Consider the following 17,352-nt stretch of genomic DNA (forward strand, 5'->3'; position numbering starts at 1 on the left):
TGCATCAGCTGGAGGACCACAGTTTGGGCATCCCTGCATTAGATAGTCAGCCGGTCCTACTAAAATTGGTGAATTTGTCTGATATTCATCTAAAGTGTATGGCCATCTTAAAGGGGATTTCTGGGATTACTATGAATCAGAAGGAATAGCTGTCAGTGGACAGCCATCTAATATGAATGGCCATCTTTATTGTTGACATATACAAATGGTTATTGGTACTATACACCAACCTACGGTATAATACTGCTACACGCAAATTCGTGAAGCGTTCCATATTTTTCTATGTCACTTTGCAATCATCACTGGAGTGCTGTCTGAATATGTGATATGCTTTGAAGAAGTCTGATCCTAAGGTGGAGAAGGGATCTAAAAGGGACATGCACCCAGGAAAAGCCATACAATTGATGAGTGCTGTGGCCCCCTTTGCTAAAATAATACTGCCACACGTCACATACAAAAGCTCTTAAACCCCTTTCTCCATAAACCAGACTGGCTGGGAAGCACATACATGTAAACATGTTCTTGTTAATGAAGATCCCACTGAATGGTAGCCGAAGCTGACAGACAGATGTACGTTGCACATGCCATTAGGTTACAGTTTACCAGATATGGTACTGTCTTAAATGGCAGACTGTTTTCCCTTAGGAGGTTTCCAGCCCACCAGTGAAAACAAAGAGAAAGAGTGTAAAATGGGAGTAAGGCCAAATGAACATGCTAATGAAATAAGACCTTTTTGTTCTGAATTATGGGTTCAGCATTTGTTCACTTTTTGCAGTTATTTTTCAACTGTTGACATCTTTGTTATATTAGTAGAAAACGTTTCTGCGTGTGGCATTGAACCTGAACAACCACCTTCTTCACCAAAAACGGAACTAGATGCATCTCTTCCTCAGAAGCCTTTGCTGCAATCATCTCCTATTGTAGATTTCAACCACCTCCATCGAGAGGTAAACTGGGACATACTGGAATCTGGAGTCATCTGCCTGCCTGGTGAGAATATATATTAAATGTAATATTTCTTTTCTAATTATAATAAATTTTACATTTAAAACAGGATTAAAAAAAGCGAGTACAGAAAGTCATTCTGGCCCATAGTATCCAATCAGATTGCAGCTTTCATTTTCACAATTGCAGATTTTAAAATGAAAGCCGTGACCTAATTGGTTGTTAGGAGCAGCAGTGACTACGTCTACTGAATGGTAATGGGCACCTACATAATAGTTTTACCTGCTTGTACAAGCAGATAATGTGATCATGGATACAAGGAAGTACAGTAATGTCCTGCACAGCTACCAATCAGATTAGTGCACTTATCTGTGTCAGTTCGCACATGTTTGTTAGCTGCTTATTTCCTCCAGTGCCCAACATGCTTATTTCCTCAGCTTCACTGGGGTCTGATTTGTGTGAAAATTAGCACCACTGCACCAGTATATTATACCACCAAAGGCAGAGGGTATAAGAACAGATCATCAACTACTTCTGTTCTAGTTAATGGAAGTGGTAGACACTGGTGGCAATTATATGAATATTCCATCACTATCTGTGGTTAAAAGGATTTTCTGAGATTTTGATACTGATGATCTATCTGATGGATGGGTCATCAGTATCTGATCAGTTGTTAGAGAAGGCACTGACACTGCCTTCTCACAGCTTACCAAGCACAGCACCATACATTGTATAGCAGCTGTGTTTGGTATTGCGCTGAACCCCATTTACTTTAATGGGGCTGAGCTGTGCCTAGGTCATGTGACCAATAAACGTGTCATCACTAGCCAGCGGTGCTACTGCGAGCATTGCTGCCTTCTCAAACAGCTGATTGACGGGGGTCCCGGGTGTCGGGCCCCCACTGATCAGATATTGATGACCTATCCAGAGGCAGGGGCGTAACTACCATATAAGGCTCAGGGCAAGAGGGGGCCCAGTTGGAATCATCCCTCCTTTTACTGGGGGTTAAAACTTGGTCAGGACACTACCCTCTAAAGGAACAAATGAAGCAGTGGAAAAAATAGCCCAAGGGTCATTGAAAGGGGTTTAGACAGAAACCCTTCTGTCCTGTGTGGGGGGCCTGGTTTGATCCTTGCTATGGGGCCCTTACTTCTCTATGTACACCACTTTCCAGAGGATAGGTCATCAGTATCATAATCTCGGAAAACCCTTTTAACCAACCTTCGAAAGTTTTCTTTATATTTTTTAAGTCTTTAACTTCTGAACTAGCTACATCAAATAAGAGCACAAATGAGGATTTGGCATAAAAAGGAATGTGTATATCTTGAAAAAGCTTTCTGGGACAACTCAACAATATAAACACTTGGTCATCTTAATACTGTCATAGGTTACTGCTGATGCAAACCTCATCTGTCATTTAAAGATGATGCTTATGCAAAATTGTTATAATAAAATCTAGCAATGGGTTTTATATTGTTTGTGGGAAAAGGTTAGAAGAAGCGCTAATCGATTGATATAAGCAACTGTTGTCCTCAATTGCTATACATGTGGCCCCATAGTCTAATTAGTTTTGTATTTCTGTGTAGGTGCACAAGACAGAGAAAAGAGTGCACTGTTAATTGTATCTCCATCTAAAGCTGTGGCAGAATACACCCAGAAAAATATTCAGGAAGCAATATTATATTTGTTCTCTCTTCTCAGGTAACGATTATACATAATAATGAGAGTTCTTAACATATATTGTAGCAGAGCAATACAAAAGTCTAAAGCTCCTCATACACTTTACATAGCTGTTGGAAGAACATGTGGTTTTTGATGCGTTTTTCAACTTGTTTTTTTTTTTTAACTAGTGGATGTTTACTTCAGTACTTTCAGCTTGTGGTTTTTGGTGCGGATCCACACCAAAAATCGTGCAGACATGTACAGAGCTGTTTTTTATGCTCTCCGTTAATTTCAACGGGAGATTCGGTGCGGATTCCGCTCCAAGATAGGGCATGATGCTTCTTTTTTCCATGTTAAAAAAACAGAAAGTGCTCCTTCCATTTGAAATGAAAGGGAGGCTGCTCTGAGGCATTTGTGGGGCTGATTTGGCTTCATTTCCGCTTCAAAATCAGCTTAAAAAAACACCTAAAACTCAGTGTGAACTGGCCCAAATACTTGGGAAAAGGATATGTAGGGAATCATTTCATAGATTGACCTCTGAAATCATTATTTAATGAATATATGTTTAATTAAATGTTGGATGTGTCTGGAGAGTTTCCCATTCTGTTTCAGATCTGATCTACGTGATTTAGGTATGACTCTCATTGTTGATCTGCGGGACAGCTCTTCCAACTCTGAGACTTTCCTTCAAGTTCTTCATGAAACCAAGGTACAGTCTGTTCTTAATCTAAGACCATGACAAAGGCAAAGTCATTAACAGGCAGCAAATACATAGTATATTGGAGATGAGCATCTGCAGGCAGTTCGGAGATGGAAACCTATAGTAGGGCGAAATGTTTTTAGTTAGCATGAAGGAAGAACTAGAGATGAGTGAAGTTCTTGAAATTTGTTTTGTTTTGAATTTGTTGAATATGTAAAAAAAATTCAGCTTGGGTCCAAATCAGTGCCCCAATTGACCTGAAAATTGGCATATGATACTCTGAGGTCTCTTAGGACTCATGTTTTTTCCATTTGGTCTGTCTTTTTTTTCCCCCCCAATCCTACACCCCAACCACCACATTTTACTCATTTTTGGCTAAAAATTGTATCACATTTGAGCTGGTCATCTAATAAACCTTATCTCTAAACTACTAAGAGGTCATAAACACTTATTTAAGCCACATTCTTATCAGTAAGATGAGAAGTGAGCTATAATGAGTGTTTATAATGTCAGAGAGCAGAGATAAGGAGCCCTTCAGCTCCCCAAGTGATGGAAAAGCCAGAAATTTCACAGTCTGCTACTACAGCATCTCAGCTATGTACACAATGAGGATTCCGTATATATGCCACTGCCATATAGTTATGGGTAAATGCTTTAAAAACACCCTGCGCTAGAACATTTGTTAAGCTTCTTTCAAAAATGTCCCTTATTGGAGGCAGATGGCATTTAAACACAAACAGTGTTATCAGAGTAAAACAATGTCTTGTTCTCAGCAAGTGTTCCAAAAAATTGTGCCTTAACGAAAGATGGCTGTCCCTGTTTATTTACACCAAGTGTTAGTATATAAAAAGAATTAGTGGTTTCTGAACAAGCTTGGAAAAATTGGGAGCAGCAGGAGTACAGTGTGGATGTGGAAAGTGGGATGTGGCCTCAAAAGTAGTGGCAGCAAGAGCAGCACAGCCTGGAACAGACAAGGCAGTGGGATAGATGTGTGTGCAGCTTTGTAGGGGTAGTAGTGGCGGCTGGGTAAGGCTACTGGTAATAATAATAATTATCTTTATTTATATAGTGCCAACATATTCCACAGCTCTTTACAGTTCAGGGGTTTATGTATAAACAGTCATAAATAACATAGCAACAGACATGTCAATAATTACAAGAGGATTGAGGGCCCTGCTTGCAAGAGCTTACAATCTATGAAAGTAGGAGGAGTAGCAGCTGTGGCAGTGGCCATATTGTACAGAACATGATGGCAGCTGGGCTGGCAGTGGCATGATGGGGAGGCAATCAATATCCACCATTAGCAGTGGCAGATGTATTCTACATCCATAGATGGAGGTGTCTGAGAATCCTCATGGATCCATGCCTCGTTCATTTTGACTACTATGACGTTTTGCACACTGGTGGTGGACAACTTTGTCCGTTTGGGTGTGACGACTCCTCCTTCTGCTCTGAAACCCCTCTCTGAGATCACACTAGAGGCTGGAAAAGAAAATACAGCAAGAGCAAACTGCTCTTGCTGTTCCAATATGGCCACTGTTCCAATGGCCACTGTTCCAATATGGCTGCCAGGGAACACATTATGTGCACCATGCAGGGGCCTTGTGTTATTTCGTCCAAATGCAGCACAGCAACGACGTTCCTGTGGAGAGCGCAGTGAAGACAGCTGATGCAACTGAAAAGCTTTTTGGGGGCCACAAGTAGGAACAGAGAAATGCTGTGGCCCCTGGCTTCAAGGGACGGCTGACCTCAACACCATCTTGTTGTGAATGAAAGGAGAAGTGAGCTATCCAGTCCACACTGTCATCCTCCTTGGGAGAAGTGTACCTGCTGCTGCTATTACTACTGGTCAAATGGCTGGTGCTTCTATTGTTCTTTGTTCTACTTGGATGACGAGACCTGGGTTTTTTGTTTTCCACTCTTCCGTTTACCAAACATTTTATTATGAGGCCTATAAATCAAAGATCACAGGTTTGGTGCACAGATTATTAAACAGTACTAGCAAAATTGCAAGTGTTTTTTTCGGTAATTTACCAAGGTGCAATTAAATGTCCCTCACCTTTTACAAACTTACTGCACACTGGTATTGACAATTTACAGTGGTAATGCAATGCATCAACTACAACTGCTATATAAATGCTGTTATTGCAGCACAACACGATCACTAATTATTCATGGTATCTTGATACAATGCGTTAACTGAAACTGGTTTATAAATGCTGTTATTGCAGCAGAACACTGCCTTATATCACAGTGAGATATGTATTTTGTTTCACAGGACTCCTTCCATGCTTGTATAAAGAGCACTTTAATAGTATGTGATGCAGAAAACCCTGCTGCAGGACGAAGTGATCTTTTTAATGCACAGGTAAAGTCAATCCATAATTAAATCAGGAATTAAATCCAGAAACAGCAGAACGATTTAGTCTCAAATTCAAGATTTACAGTACCTTTCCCATATTGGGAAAGAAAAAAAACACAAACTTCCATTCATTTAGCCGGATGTTTCATTTCAATTTATTTAGGTTTCTATTTATTTTTTTCCAATTTAAATAAAAGTTGGGTAACTGTAGACACAGAGGGGACAAATTTACTAAGCCTCTAACATTTAGTGTAAATTTGGACAGTCGAAAGACGTGCCAGATTTATTACAGTGGCTCATGCTGATTGATAAATTTGGTATATCTTTTATCACTTTTGTCTCACTTATTGCCAGACCACATTGGCACATCTTAAAAGCTAGCCACAGAAAGTCTTCAGAACACATAATAATTGTACTACGATGCATGTGCACCATTTGTGGGGGGAAATTAAGCCAGAATTCAGTGGCATTTAGCTTAGTAAAACTCCCCCCTGTACTGCTTTTATTAATTGTGAGTTATAGCCTCTATTATCATCCAGAGTTGATACCCAACCGCAACTTCTATGTTGTATTTTTTTTCTACACATCAGATTGTTACCGTGACTGGTGTAAAGCCAGCACCTCCCAGAATGTAGATCACTAGAGCAGGGGTGCACATCCTCAATATCATTCTGTGCGACCCTCAACCATCTGGTGACATGTATGTCTATGTCGAATGGCTGCTCACATGCATTTTTCATGTATTCTCTCATTAGATGGAAATCCAGGAGTTGTAACCAGACATTTCAGTTGCTAATACCCCTTTAACTTTAATTTTCGGCCCTTGGGATTCCTTCAGTCTGACAATGTGGCCCCCAACCAGAAAAGGTTGTGCACCCCTGCCCTACAGCAAGCTCTATGTACACACCTACAGTATCTAGCAAGGAAACTGGGAAATTCCGGCTCATACGCTAGCAACTCTGTGAACGCAACACTGTAACCTATGATCATTAGTAGATAAGTAATGCAGTGTACAATATTCATTTACTCAACATTTTAATTTAGACATACTATTTGTAAGGCTATTTTCACACTAGTTTTTTTTTGCAGATCCATCATGGATCTGCAAAATCGCTTCCATTACAATAATACAACCGCATGCATCCCTCATGAACGGATCCGGTTGTATTATGTCTCCTATAGCCAAGACGAATCCGTTATGAACTCCAGTGAGAGTCAATGGGAGATGGATCCTTTTTCTATTGTGTCAGATTGTCTCAGAGAAAACAGATCCGTCCCCATTGACTTACATTGTGTGCCAGGACAATCCGTTTGGCTCAGTTTAGTCAAGCGGACAGCAAAACTCAGCAAGCAGCGTTTTGGTCTCTGCCTCCAGAGCATAATAGAGACTGAATAGAGGCAAACTGGTGCGTTCTGAGCGGATCCTTTCCATTCAGAATGCATTAGGGCAAAACTGATCTGATTTGGACCGCTTTTGAGAGCCCTGAACAGATCTCACAAATGGAAAGCCAAACGCCAGTGTGAAAGTAGCCTTAGATGTAAAATGATGTGTATGTACATGCTTTAATGTTTTGCAAAGTCTTCTTATATTCCAGTACAAAGACTGGCATTGATGGGATTTATTTGAGAAATGCACCCTATGACTCTTCGTCAGTGTTTCCATATCCCAGTAAAATTTCCTGGACCATTCAGCCTTAGCTTAAGTGTGAATAAGGAAACTTTCATTTGGAATGGAAAATATGCTCTTTCATTTTTTCAACATTTGGTTTGACCTTTTAGAGTGAAAAAATAATTCAGAGCAGACAGGAAAATGATATACGGTTCATAAGAAACCCCCAAATGAATTGTTTCTGCTGTTTCTAATTATACTAATAGTAATATTTTATGTAAAGCCAATATACGGTTTTCCACAGCACTACAATTCAGACAAAATCAATTATTACAGAGTAACTGACCAATGAAAAGTTCAGACATGCAGTGGCGTTGCGGGCAGCACCGGGTGACACCAGCAGGGCTGGCAACTTGCACACTTCTCATTTACGAATCCCAGGCATCGTCTGGGATTCGAACCCACGACCTTCTGTATCTTTGTATTTCAGAAAAGTTTCTGCTGGGATTCGAACCCATGACCTTCTTTATCAGAAGCAAAGCACTTGCCCACACAGCCATAAGAGCTGCCTTGCCACTGATTGAAAAAAATATGAGACTGCTACTGTTATAGCAGGCTAAGTGTACATCATATATAGAGATATAGCAGAGCTGAGTGTGCTGGGACAGCTGTCATATAGAGATATAGCAGCGCTGGGTGTGTTAGGGCATCTGTCATGTGTATAGATGTACACTTAGCCAGCTATAACAGTAGAAGTCTCATATTTTTTCAGTCAGTGGCAAGGCAGCTCTTATGGCTGTGTGGTTAATTGCTTTGCCTCTGATACAGAAGGTCGTAGGTTCGAATCCTAGCAGAAACTTTTCTGAAATGCTAGGCTAAATTAGAATACACAAGCACTGACTCCATATATGGACATGGGCGGGACACAGGAGAAGGCTGACATGGAGGTAAGTATAAGTGTTTTTTTTTTTTAATACCCGACTGTTACTGCCATGGGGGGAGCAGGAAGCACTTGATACTGGCACATGGGGGGGAAGGAGAGAGGCACCTGATACTGGCACATGGGGGGGAGGGGGGTTGGCACCTGATACTGGCACATGGGGGGGAAGGAGAGAGGCACCTGATACTGGCACATGGGGGGGGGTTGGCACTATGATACTGACACATGGGGGGGAAGGAGAGAGGCACCTGATACTGGCACATGGCGGGGTTGGCACTATGATACTGGCACATGGGGGGAAGGAGATAGGCACCTGATACTGGCACATGGGGGGGAGGGGGGTTGGCACCTGATACTGGCACATGGGGGGAGGGGGGTTGGCACCTGATACTGGCACATGGGGGGGAGGGGGGTTGGCACCTGATACTGGCACATGGGGGGAAGGGGGTTTGGCACTATGATACTCGCACATGGGGGGAGGGGGGTTGGCACTATGATACTGGCACATGGGGGGAAGGAGAGAGGCATCTGATACTGGCACTTTTTTGGGGGGGGAGATGGCACTATGATACTGGCACATGGGGGGGTTGGCACTTGATACTGGCACATGGGGGGAGGGGGGTTGGCACCTGATACTGGCACATGGGGGGAAGGAGAGAGGCACCTGATACTGGCACATGGGGGAGGGGGGTTTGGCACTATGATACTCGCACATAGGGGGGAGGGGGGTTGGCACTATGATACTGGCACATGGGGGAGGAGAGAGGCACTTGATACTGGCACTTTTGGGGGGGTGGCACTATGATACTGGCACATGGGGGGGTTGGCACTTGATACTGGCACATGAGGGGTGGGAAGGAGAGGCACTTGATACTGGCACTTTTTGGGGGGGGAGATGGCACTATGATACTGGCACATGGGGGGGCACTTGATACTGGCACTTTATTTTTGGGGGGGGAGATGGCACTATGATACTGGGACATTGGGGGGTTTGGCACTATGATACTGGCACATGGGGGGTGGGAAGGAGAGAGGCACTTGATACTGGCACTTTTTGGGGGGGAGATGGTACTATGATACTGGCACATGGGGGGAGGAGAGAGGCACTTAATACTGGCACATTGAGGGGGAGATGGCACTATGATACTGGCACATGGCAGGGAAGGCACTTGATACTGGCACTTTATTTTGGGGGGGGGGGGGAGATGGCACTATGATACTGGGACATGGGGGGGGGTTTGGCACTATGATACTGGCACATGGGGGGTGGAAAGGAGAGAGGCATTTTATACTGGCACATTATGGGGGCACTATGGTGACATTAGCTCAGCTGGGGGCATTACAAGGGGGTATTTTTTTTATTGTCACATTATAAGAAGAATTATTTCTTCTGGGGGGGCATTATGGTGGGCTTTATTACTCCCCCATGGTATGACCCCCTAGTAGCAGCACCAGCCTCTCCCTGCTCTGCTATCCCTCTGCCCCCTCTCCAAATCCTTATTATGAAATCTTTCTCATTAGGATAAAACACATCATCAGCTCCGCCGACCCCCGGCCAAAGTGTTGTAGTGGCGTCCGAGATCCCCAAGGGCCAAGCCAAGTAATTGTAAGTTTTCATATGAAATATGTTTGTTATACACATACAGCAAACACTGTGCCACACAATATACAGTATACCGCTACACTGTGCCCCACAATATACAGTATACCTCTACACTGTGCCACACAATATACAGTATACCTCTACACTGTGCCACACAATATACAGTATACCGCTACACTGTGTAGTCTGTTCTATAAGCACCATTGTTTTGTGGCGGCGGACAGAAAATAATCTGGAAGTGCCCCTCCCGAGACCAGGCTCTGACTGCTAGGGGGGGTCTGCTGAGCTAACGGATGCCCCCTATGGCAGTAGCACCACTATAGCCCCCATATATGGCTAAAAAAATATTTTCTACCGCACCGGATGACACCAGCCCTAGCAACGCCACTGCAGACATGGGAAAGGAGGGCTCTGCTCACAAGAGCTTACAATGTTTCAGCCATTTTTATACAAACTGGGTAGTACACATAAAGATGCATGACTCTGTGTTGATTTCAACATAGTTCTCTTCTTTGTATCCTTTAGGTTGTAGAAACATCAGATCTGAGAAAGTATGTTGAAGCAGAAGAGCTGCCAGAGAGTCTTGGAGGGGAAGGGCCATATGTACACAATGAGTGTGTGAGGAGCCAGAGGGTGAGATGAAAAGCTAGTGTATACTATGTGTGTGTTTTCATCTCATTATGAGCCATGCATCATCAACAGTCTAAAATGGCTGTATATGAAGCTGTCTTTACCTGCACAGATATTAAACATACATTGCTTGACTGCAAAGCACCCCTGTCCTGGTTAAGTCCTGATTTATGAAAGACTTAGTGAAAAACAGATGGTTTGTAAGAGAATGAAGAGACAAGACTTAACCAAACATCTGGCGTGATGTAGTATTTCTGTCTCTCATATTTCCAAATGAAAACACTGTGTAAATTTTTTAAATACATTTATTCTTGCTGTGTTATATGCCATGGTACTGGCAATATCCCTTTTTCATATTTCTTCCTCCAACGCAGTTATTAATATTTGATTATATTTTTTGGATGTGAACTTATTTTCCAGTGATTGAAGAGGTCTGTCTAATATTAATGAATGCACAGGACATAATAATACTGATCCTGTGGACTATAAAATACTAATCAGAAGTGACAGAAAAAGAGAGAAATGTAATAGATGTAAAGCACTATGTGGGTGAAAATAACATCAAGTGCTCTAAAACATCCTTCTGTCTATCATTCAGATCACTGAATTTTAAAGGGAATCTGTCACCTGGTTTTATCATTTTAACCTGCCACCATTGTCATGTTCAATAAACTACCTTATTCCCTGCAGTGGTCTTCTTTCTTCATTTCGTGTTGTCATTTTGATAAAAAAAAAACGAGATTTTTGTATAACTTACCAGTAAAATCTCTTTCTCGCTCTTTCCTTGGGGGACACAGAAGACCTTGGGTATAGCTCATCTCCATAGGAGGCGTGACACTAAGTGAAAACTGTTAAGCCCCTCCTCCATCAGCTATACCCTCAGCCTGGAGAGAGAGACTGCCAGTTGCGTGTCCAAGCAGTGAGAAAAGGCAAAGTCCAACAAGGAACCAACAAGCCAACTACCCAACGGGTAACAAAAACTCGGAAAACGCACAGAGAAAAAACAATTAATGGGTGGGTGCTGTGTCCCCCAAGGAAAGAGCGAGAAAGAGATTTTACTGGTAAGTTATACAAAAATCTCGTTTTCTCGCCCAGTTTCCTTGGGGGACACAGAAGACCTTGGGACGTTCAAAAGCAGTCCAAAAGGGGGAGGGACCACAACACCAAGGCGAAGCACCCGAAAGGCATCAATGAACCGCCGCCTGCAAACCCAGGCGGAGTAAGGCAGCATCTGCCAAAGTCAGAGTATGCACCCTGTAGAACTCAGAAAGGCGTGCAAGGCAGACCTGTGGCCACCGTGCCCAAATGCACGGCCGAAGCCCAATGCCTCCGGCCCAGGAGGCACCGACCGCTCTGGTGAAAGGAACGGTGACACCAAAGACAGAATCCTGCCCTAGGTGCGGTAACCTCAGCAATAGCCAACCTGATCAAGCGGAGGAAAACCACCCTGGAGTCTGCCAACCCTATGCACAGACCTCCTGGAAACCCAAGAGGCCGAACGACTGCAAGAGTCGGAGATCTCCAAGTAAACAACGGCCAGGCCCAAACAACGTCCAAATAGGTGAGGTGTTGAAGCGAAGGCAACACCACCTTCAGAAGGAAGGAAGGAAGGAAGAAACGAGATGCAGAACAGCCCTGTCCTGGAAAGGACAGAAAACTCATAACAAAAAAAGGGGCCATGCCGGCACCCGTCAGAGACACGACTGATACGGAACACAACCGTACAGGACAGAAGGATAGAGTGAACTCCTGTAACAGCTCCAAGGGCAAGATTGGAGCGCCGAGAGCTCTGGATATAGTCCCCAGGGCGGTACCGAAGGACAGCACAGAGGAACCAAAGAGCCACTCCGAGGAAGAAGGTCTTGGCAGGCCCAGAGGGTCGGGAACGCTGGAAGAGGAAGAACAGCGCCGACACTTGACACCTCAACCAAAAGACAGAACCATGGGGAAAGAACTTCAGAGTGGGGAATGCACAGCTTTCCACAGAACCCCAGACAAAAAACCCTAAATCTTACGACAGAACCTGGACGAGACACAGCCAGGAGTGGACAGCAGTGAACCCGCTGGAGTCGCCTGGCAAGCAGGCGAAACCCAATGAGAACAGGCGCAGACCAGTAACACGGGCAGAAGGGTCGACAAAACTAGCCCCGTCGGCCCCGAACAACGTTGACCCGCATCCACCCGAATGGGGAGCAGAAGGACAGATGCAAAGACCCAAAAGGATCCGCCAGACGCCAGGAGAAGGCAGGCTAAAGACCATGCTGATGTAACCACGTTGAACAGCCCCTGTGTGGGATCAAAGGACAATCTGAACCGAAAAGGTAGTCCCCCCAAGTTACCGAGAAGGTAAGTCTACATCAGGACCATCGTCTTAGAACGGGCCACGCAATCTGCACCCAGCGGGAGGACAGAACGCGGTAGACTCGGTAAATAAGCACACAGCTAATACAGCCAGCGCGAACAAGGGAGACAGTACGAGGCCAAAAGGAACACCGGAACCATCCACAGGAACAACCAGGCTCACCCCAGAGGGGAGGACAGTGAAAACACAGCCTCCGTAGTCTTGTGGGAAGCCACATCGGAGTGATCTGTATAGAGCGGGAGCCAAACAAAGCCGGCGAAAAGAGGCAGTCGAGACAGAGGCCGACATAACACCCTCCAACCGAAAGGAGGAGGAGTGGGCAACAGGGAAGCCATAAGACAGCTCAAAAACAGAACCCACTACACTGTGAGACGCCCGGTCCACCGCCTCGCAGAAGGCGAATACCTTGAAGAACCCAAGGCGGAGGTCCTCCGGACCTGGGTAATCCAGCACCCAAGAGAAGTTGGGTGACCGTCCCGAGAAGAGCAGCCCGAACCCGGCAGCAGATCAGACAGAAAGCGTAGAGGCGCCAAGAGGAAGGACTCATACCACACTGCATCCGAAGAGGAGGAAATTGCGGCAGGCAAGGGAACCGCAGTCCTGACAGCGCCAATGAAGAATTCGAGAGGCCCCGCAGACAACAGCACTCTCGACCATGGGACCACTAGCGCAGGGAAGCAATGCTGCAGAAGGACGCAAAGGGCATGCATCTAGGACCCACGAACACTCCCTGGAATGAAAGGCCAACTAAATGAATGAGCACCACCCAGCTCGGTGCAGCAGAGAGAAATAGAGCCTGTCCGGTCAAGAGGACAGAAGGAACTCCCTAGGGACGAGTGCAAGGCTGGCGGCAAGCATCGGCTCCCAAGAAACAAAGGTATGCCGCAGGAAGCAGGTGAGGCATACGAACGAGCAGCCCCGCAAGCAGCGAGAAGGCCAACCCACCTAGAAAAAAGGGGGGCTCGTCCCAGAGCGCCACAGCATGTACGGAATCGCAAAGTGCAACCTGAAAGGGAGTTATGCACAAAACCAGTATAGCATGCGACGGAACGCAATCAGTCCACCCCGAAAGGGGGGAAATTGTACCTGGCCAACTACAGTTGGCAAGAGTGCAAAGACCGGTCCCAAAAGGGAGTGATGCCTAAGGCCGAACCTACTTCAGAGAAGCAGGACATACCCTATAAACCAGCAGGAATGCAGGAGGTCCATCTAGTGAAAGGGGAACATGCACAGGGTATCCTAGCATTAAATGAGTGTGCAATAATACACCCAACACTGAACTCAGCGAGAGAGTAACTACTCTGCCAATGAATGGGGACATGTACAAGTCCAGCCCAGCCACATAAGGACAGCCGTGAATCCCAGGAGCGTGCCAAATTCTGCCCTTGAAGTGAGAAGTGGTCACGCACAAGGCCAGCACCGTATCCAATGGAAGTGCAAGCGTTCCACCCATGATAGAGGGCCATTCTCATGGCCAGCAATGTATCCGGTGAGTGTAGCACACCGCCCAGAAAAAGGGGGTAAAGCACATGGCCAGCATCTCCTCCAGGGAGAGTGCGAGCACACCGCCATGCATGGGAGTCATACACATGGCCAGCAACGTACTGGCGAGAGACAACCACAGTCACTAAGAACGCGTGCATGTCGCCTGAGGAAGGAAGGCATGCCCCTGGCTGGCAGCGAATCCAGCAAGAGTGCGTACACTGCCTACGGAAGAGGAGTCATGCCCATGGCCGACAGCGGATCCAGCGAGAGTGCAAGCACCCTGCCATGTATGGGGTACATGCACGTGGCCAGCAACGTACCTGCGAGGAAACACCCAAAGACAGAGGGATGTATGTATGCTGTCTGAGGGAAGGAGGCATACCTAAGGCCGGCAGGGAATCCAATGAGAGTGCAGCATACCGCCTAAGAAAAGGCCGGCAGCGCAATCAGTGAGAGTGCAGCACAATAACATAGTACATAAGTACATCATAGCACATCAGCGAGAGTGCAGCATAATAACATAGTACATAAGTACATCATAGCACATCAGCGCCGCCTGGAAGGGGGTCGTGCACACAGCCAGTACCGTATCCGGTGAAAGTGCAGTATCCCGCCTAAAAAAGGGGGGATGCACATGATCGGCATCAGATCCAGTGAGAGTGCTGCGTTCCGCCCAGGAAGGGGGTCACGCACATGGCCGGCAGCGAATCCAGTGAGTGCAGCGTTCCGCCCACGGAAGGGGGTCACGCACATGGCCGGCAGCAAATCCAGAGAGTGCAGCGTTCCACCTATGGAAGGGGGTCGTGCAGAAGGCCAGCACCGTATCCGGTGAAGGTGCAGCATTCCGCCCAAGAAGGGGGTCATGCACATGGCCAGCCAGGGAGAGTGCAGTAGCCCGCCTAGGAGGGGGGGGGGGAATGCACATGGCAGGCACCATAACTGGAGAGACGATGAATGCTGCCTACAGAGGGCCGAATGCACTTGGCCAGCGCCGTATCCTGGAAGAGGCAAGAAAACCGCCTAAAAGGGGAAATGCCCTAGCAGCGACGCAGGCTGGGAGCGCAACACCATGCCGCCTGTGGAAGGAGGTCATGCAGACATGCAGCATTACTGATGAGGCTGCAGCGTCAAGCGCAGCCCAATAGAAATCATGATCTATTATTTTTATTTCATTTATTTTTTTTAATTTTTTTATTTTTTTCTTCTTTCAACTCAGCCTCTGAGGCTAAAGGGGAGCCACCATATAGGGGCCCTGAGAAAAAAAAAAATGGGGGCCAACTATACAGACCCAATTTTGGGAGCCGGCCTGCACCCAAAGGGTTAACAGGGATCCGGCCTGGAGGGCGGCGTGCGATCCCCTGGGGGCGGAGGAACCTCCAGGCGGGAAAATTCGCGCCTGGAGAAGTTCCCGCCCCCTCCACCAGAGACCGGAAGATTGCGGCCTAGTAGGCCGCGAAGCCGGGGGCTAAATTGCGGCCCCCGGCCCGTCATACCGCCGGGACCTGGGGCGGAACGGCGCTTCAAACCGGCCGCGGGAGCCCACCCCGCGGGCCGGTCGGGATTGCGGCACAGCAGGCCGAAGCCTGGGACCAAGTAGCGGAGCCCCGCCGACCGCCACCTGCTGGGCATAGCCCAATGCCGGCCGCGGGAGCCCACCCCGCCGGCCAGAAGAGATAGGGGCCCGGAATGGCGGTTCGCCGGCGCGGGAGCCCACCCGGCCGGCCGGAGAGACAGGACTGGAATGGTGGCTCGCTGGCCGCGGGAGCCCACCCCGCCTGCCGGAAGTAAGGAGGCCTGGAATGGCGGACCGCCGCGGGAGCCGCGGAACCTAAAATCTTTTGCGGCGCCCGGCCGCACCGGAATAGTAGTGCTGACCGGACCGGAGCCCGTGATGGACCAGGGGCAGCAAGGCGCGGGCCCTGTGGCCCTGAAGCAGTGGCCGGTAAGAGGGAGGGGGACCCTGAGACCGGGTCTGTGAGGGTGGGAATCCTGCCTAACCCCTACGTCAGGGGCAGCTAGGTCTGCAGCTCCCCAGGCATTCTTCTTGCAGGAAGAAGGGTGCCATGTCCTATGGGAGCAAAATGTCGCCCTGTGGCAGCCAGGGGCCAGCCTAGGGCTAGCAGGGACAAAAGGGTCCAGAGGCCCTGTCAGTATGGGAGTCAGGCACGCAGGAGACCGGGGTGGGGTGAGGGGTGAGGGGGGGGACGTAGGGCTGGAGAAGCCAATCTCTCACCATAGCCGTCTTCACCCTCGGTCCGTTCCAGCAGGGTCGCCCCTTCAGCTACTGGCACCGTAGTGGCAGGACGCTGGAAGAGGGACTTGGCGTGCGGGCGACCCTTGTGCTGGCGGGATGTAGGGGAGCTGGGCTGCCCTGATCCACCTTGCCTTCTGTGGGGGAGGCAGCAGTGCGGATGACCGGCACTGGCGCAGCTCGACCCCGGGAGAAACAGAGAGGTCTAGTGCGTCTCTGTTGTCCCTGATGATCTGGAACAAAAAGAAAAGAAAAAAGTAAAAATCAAAATTTAAAACAAGGAGAAAAGAGCCCTGCAGAGCAGGGAGTGTCTTGCCTCCTTGGACACTAAGCAAAAAACTGGCAGTCTCTCTCTCCAGGCTGAGGGTATAGCTGATGGAGGAGGGGCTTAACAGTTTTCACTTAGTGTCACGCCTCCTATGGAGATGAGCTATACCCAAGGTCTTCTGTGTCCCCCAAGGAAACTGGGCGAGAAAAGCTCTTTTTCTGTTATGCAAATAAACCTCCAAGGTGCCCAGAGGGGCGTTTTTTTCATCTCTAGTCCCCAGCCCGCCTTAATTTGAAGCCCAAGCACGCCTCCTGATCCAAAAATATATCCTCCCACAGCCGAGGCAAACTGTGCCGCCCCCTCTGCTACGTCATCTTTAACCTTCCAGGTACGCCCTGTTATTATTCATGTCTGCTGCCGGAAATATGGTGCAGGCGCAGGCGTTGACTGCCTGCGCGATCATAAAGCTCCTGAGGGCAACAGCCTCAAAAGTGTCACTGGGCATGCACTGAGCCCAGTGACGTATTCTGAGCCC

The 17,352-nt window shown here is 47.4% G+C and overlaps 1 protein-coding gene across 2 annotated transcripts in view; it reads left to right on the forward strand.

The window, feature by feature from the left end:
* LOC122924256 (rho guanine nucleotide exchange factor 40-like) overlaps window positions 1-17,352 on the forward strand; it is a 145,016-nt gene that overhangs the window by 29,041 nt on the left and 98,623 nt on the right. The window contains exons 4-8 of one of the 2 annotated variants that reach the window (XM_044275187.1): window positions 811-990; window positions 2,532-2,646; window positions 3,220-3,316; window positions 5,586-5,675; window positions 10,347-10,454. In XM_044275187.1, the coding sequence (XP_044131122.1) occupies window positions 811-990; window positions 2,532-2,646; window positions 3,220-3,316; window positions 5,586-5,675; window positions 10,347-10,454 (590 nt within the window). The remainder of the gene's footprint in view (window positions 1-810; window positions 991-2,531; window positions 2,647-3,219; window positions 3,317-5,585; window positions 5,676-10,346; window positions 10,455-17,352) is intronic. The other variant, XM_044275197.1, reaches the window with a different exon arrangement.

The sequence above is a fragment of the Bufo gargarizans genome, chromosome 1, assembly GCF_014858855.1.
Source record: "Bufo gargarizans isolate SCDJY-AF-19 chromosome 1, ASM1485885v1, whole genome shotgun sequence".
Classification (NCBI taxonomy): Eukaryota; Metazoa; Chordata; class Amphibia; order Anura; family Bufonidae; genus Bufo; species Bufo gargarizans.